Source organism: Nicotiana attenuata, unplaced genomic scaffold, assembly GCF_001879085.1.
Source record: "Nicotiana attenuata strain UT unplaced genomic scaffold, NIATTr2, whole genome shotgun sequence".
In the NCBI taxonomy this organism is placed as follows: domain Eukaryota; kingdom Viridiplantae; phylum Streptophyta; class Magnoliopsida; order Solanales; family Solanaceae; genus Nicotiana; species Nicotiana attenuata.
In genome coordinates this window covers 134,752-139,025 of record NW_017670861.1, presented here as the reverse complement: position 1 = coordinate 139,025, position 4,274 = coordinate 134,752, and the positions used below count along the sequence as shown (strand labels likewise).

Sequence of the window (4,274 nt, the reverse complement as noted above, 5' to 3'; positions counted from 1 at the left end):
TCCACCGGTAATCGTTTCTTCTTTGTTGAATGATGTGCAGGTAGAAACACTGTTGAATGTCTTGAGGGAGCACAGGCAAGCTATTGGGTGGATAATAGCGGACATCCGAGGGATTCCCGCCGCAATTTGTCAACACAAGATACAATTGGAGCAAGAGAGTAAACCAAGTGTCGAGCATTAACGAAGGATAAACCCTTCCATGCAAGAGGTGGTAAAGAAATAAATCATCAAATAGTTAGATGTCGGGGAGGTCTACCCCATTGCCAATAGTTCTTGGGTGAGTCCGGTGCAATGTGTTCCGAAGAAAGGAGGCATGACCGTGATTCAAAACGGAAAAATGAGCTCATCCCAATGAGAATAGTGACCGGATGGAGAGTTTGCATGGATTACCGGAAGCTAAACAGTGCGACTTGTAAAGACCATTTCCCTATGCCTTTTATTGATCGAATGCTTGATCGGCTAGCAGGAAGGTCATTCTATTGCTTCTCGGATGGATATTCTAGCTATAACCAAATCAACATTGCCTTGGAAGATCAAGAGAAGACGACATTCACATGCCCATATGCGAGTTTTGCCTTTAGCTGTATGCCTTTTGGGCTGCGCAACGCCTGGCTACTTTCCGACGGTGAATGATGTCAATCTTCTCGGACATGGTGGAGGATTTCTTAGAGGTTTTTATGGATGACTTCTGTGTAGTGGGTGATTCCTTTGAGCATTGTCTTGACAACCTTAGACAAGTGCTCAAAAGATGTAGAGAAACAAACCTTGTGCTAAACTGGGAGAAATGCCACTTCACGGTGGACGAGGGCATTGTTTCGGGAAACAACGTTTACAAACAAGGCATAGAGGTTGATCAGGAAAAGATCAAAATCATCTCCAAGCTTCTATAGGCGTTTTATCAATGACTTCTCAAAAATTGCAAATCCCTTGTTCAATCTCCTTGAAAAAAATGCAAAGTTTTTATTTGATAAGAAGTGTCTAAAGGCTTTTGAGGAATTGAAAGAAAAGCTCACCACGGCACCTATTATTGTCACACTTGATTGGTCTCTTCCATTCGAACTCATGTGTGACGCTAGTGGTGTAGCTATTGGGGCGGTGCTTGGTCAACGTCATAACAAGATCCTTCACCCTGTCTACTATGCAAGAAAGACACTCAATGGCGCTCAAATTAATTACACTGTGACTGAGCAAGAACTTCTCGCCATTGTCTATGCTTTTGAAAAGTTTCGGGCTTATTTGTTGGGCTCCAAAGTGATAGTTTACACCAATCATGGTGCTCTTCGCTATCTTATGGCGAATAAGGATGCCAAACCAATATTTATTTGGTGGGTCCTTTTGTTGCAAGAGTTTGACTTCGAAGTCAAGGATCGGAAAGGGACATAAAATCAAGTTGCGGATCACCTATCTAGGCTTGAAGAGGTAGGGAGACCAAAAGAAGACCTTGAAATCAATGATGCCTTTCCAGATGAGCACATATTGGCATTGTCTAGAACATTCGCTCCTTGGTATGCCGACATCGCTAACATTTTGGTTAGTGACCTTATTCCCGATGGATTGGAGACTTATCAAAAGAAAAAGTTCTTGCGGGAATGTAGGCAATACTACTAGGAGGAACCGTTTTTGTTCCGCATTTGTGCCGACAACATCATTCGGCGGTGTGTTCCTGAAGATGAGGTAATGAAAATTCTCAAAGCATCCCATGATTCTCCGGTTGGGGGTCATCATAGAGGAAACTGGACAATTGCAAAGGTGCCTGAATGTTTCTACTATTGCTCATCGATCTACCAAGACGCAAATCAAATAGTCAAGGCATGCTATCAATGTCAAAGATAAGGTCAATATCTAAAAGACATGAGATGCATATGAATTTCGTACTGAAGGTCGAGATCTTTGATGTGTGTGGGGGACAGACTTATGGGCCCTTTTGTGACCTCTTATGGAATGACCTACATCTCAGTGGCTGTGGACTACGTCTCCAAATGGGTCAAGGCAATCACCTTGCCCAAAAATGAAGCAAGGAGTGTGACCGCATTCTTGAAGAAGAACATATTCACGCGGTTTGGGACTCCCAAGGCCATCTTGAGTGATGGTGGTTCTCATTTCTGCAACAAGGCTTTCACCGGGCTACTTGAAAAGTATGGCGTAAAGCACAAGGTGGCCACACCTTATCATCCTCAGTCGAGTTGTCAGGTTGAAGTTTCTAACAGGGAAATCAAAAACATCCTAGCAAAAACGGTCAATGCAAACAGGACCGACTGGTCAAGGAAGCTAGATGATGCGTTGTGGGCATATCGCACATCATTTAAGACTCCCAGTGGAACTTCACCGTACCGGTTGGTTTTTGGCAAAGTATGTCACTTGCCAGTGGAGCTTGAACGAAAAGCCATGTGGGCATTGAAGAAATTGAATCTTGACTGGGCCGAGGCTGCTAACCTGAGAATGACACAACTCAATGAGATGGATGAATTCCGTCTCCATGCCTATGAGAGTGCAGCCATGTACAAGGAGAGAATGATGTTTTTCCATGATAAGAAGATTTTGAAGCAGGAATTCAATTCCAGTGACTTGGTCTTACTCTTAAATTCAAGACTCAAGTTCTTTCCCGGAAAACTCAAGTCTAAATGGTCTGGCCCGCGAGCTAGTGTCATAGCAAGAAATGGGGGAGGGGGAACTATACCTCACATTGGGGATGGTTGGCCTGCTATGTTGGAATGTTAGGGGCTTGAATTCCCCAAATAAGCAGGAGGAAGTTAAGATCCTATTCAATGAAGTTAGAGCTAGGCTAGTTGGATTGCTAGAAATAAAGATAAAAAAGGAGAAAATAGATAAAATAGCAGATTGTATATTTGGAGGTTGGAATTATATTACCAACCTAGAATCACATTATAATGGTCGAATCTGGTTATCCTGGAGGCAGTATTACTATAATGTAGTACCTATTAGTATTGATGCTCAGGTGATAACTTGTGAGGTGACTTACATTCCACTAGAGTTAACGTTCTAGGTATCTATGGTGTATGCTTTCAACACTAGAGAGGAAATGAGACGGATGTTGGAATGAATTATGCAACATAATGCAGTTTGTGCCATACCATGGTTGGTCCTAGGGGAGTTCAACTCAGTTTTATCATAGGAGGGTAGAATAGGAGGCAATCATATAACATGGGCAGTAGTGGTGGAGTTTAGGAACTGTATTGATGCAAGTGGCTTAATTGAACTTCCAAATCAGGGTCACATATATACGTGGAGCGATAAGAAATCTGATCAAAGAATGTTTTCTAAGATTGACCGGGCATTTATGAATGACAAATGGCTAGACTTATTACCTGCTTGTCAGGCCAAATTCTTCCATGAAGGAATAAGCGATCACTGTCCTATTCGGCTAATACTAGAAGGTGATAGAGTAAGAAAGAAGAAGTCTTTCCTATGTTGCAATGTACGGGATTAACATCCTTAGTTTGTTGATACAGTGAAAGCTGGTTGGGAGGTGGAAGTAGATGGGTGCAAAATGCTGACAGTAGTTAAAAGACTGAAGTTGCTGAAGAAGAGCTTGAAACAGCTGAATTCTAACTACTTGAAGGATGTAGTAAATGAGATAGATATGTATAGGTAAGAGCTAAGGAAAATTTAGGAAAAACTACAGACAAATCCTTATTACATAGAGTTACAGCACAAACAAGGTGAAGTATATCAGTTATTCCGAAGGACATCTTACATGGAAGAAAGGTACTTACAGCAGAAGAGCAAAACAACTTGGATAAATCTAGGAGATGACAATATAAAATATTTTCATAGAGTGATTAAACATAGAAGACTGAAACAGGCAACTTTACAGATAAAGGATGAACATGGCACTTGGCAGACTGATCCTGACCATATTGCTCAAGTCTTTGTGGACTACTATGAAAACCTTCTGGGCAAATATGTATCCTCTAGAGTCAAGGCTTTTACTAGCTTTGTGAAACAAGGGCATGTGTTGTCAATTGAGCAGCAACTGGACCTAATCAGACCATACATAGGAAAGGAAGGCAAAGAGGTAATGTTTCAAATTGATAAGCATATGGCTATGGTAGTTGAATCTTTAGATCAGCATGGAACATCGTAGGAGCAAACATAGTTACAGCTATTCTAGAGTTTTTTTAGAATGTCCAACTTCTAAGGCAACTGAATACTACAATAATAGCATTGATTCCTAAAGTAGAGAGGCATGAATATGCTAGCCAATATTGACCAATCTCCTGTTGTAATGTTTTATATAAATGCATCTCCAAAAT

General features: G+C 41.3%; 1 protein-coding gene across 1 annotated transcript; it reads left to right on the top strand.

Annotated features, from left to right (window-relative positions):
* The first annotated feature begins 291 nt into the window (after positions 1-291).
* LOC109243973 lies at positions 292-1,383 on the top strand. The gene is made up of 3 exons (XM_019410995.1): positions 292-375; positions 467-671; positions 1,085-1,383. Exons 1-3 carry the CDS (start codon positions 292-294, stop codon positions 1,381-1,383), a joined length of 588 nt encoding a protein of 195 aa, XP_019266540.1.
* The last annotated feature ends 2,891 nt before the right edge of the window (positions 1,384-4,274 follow it).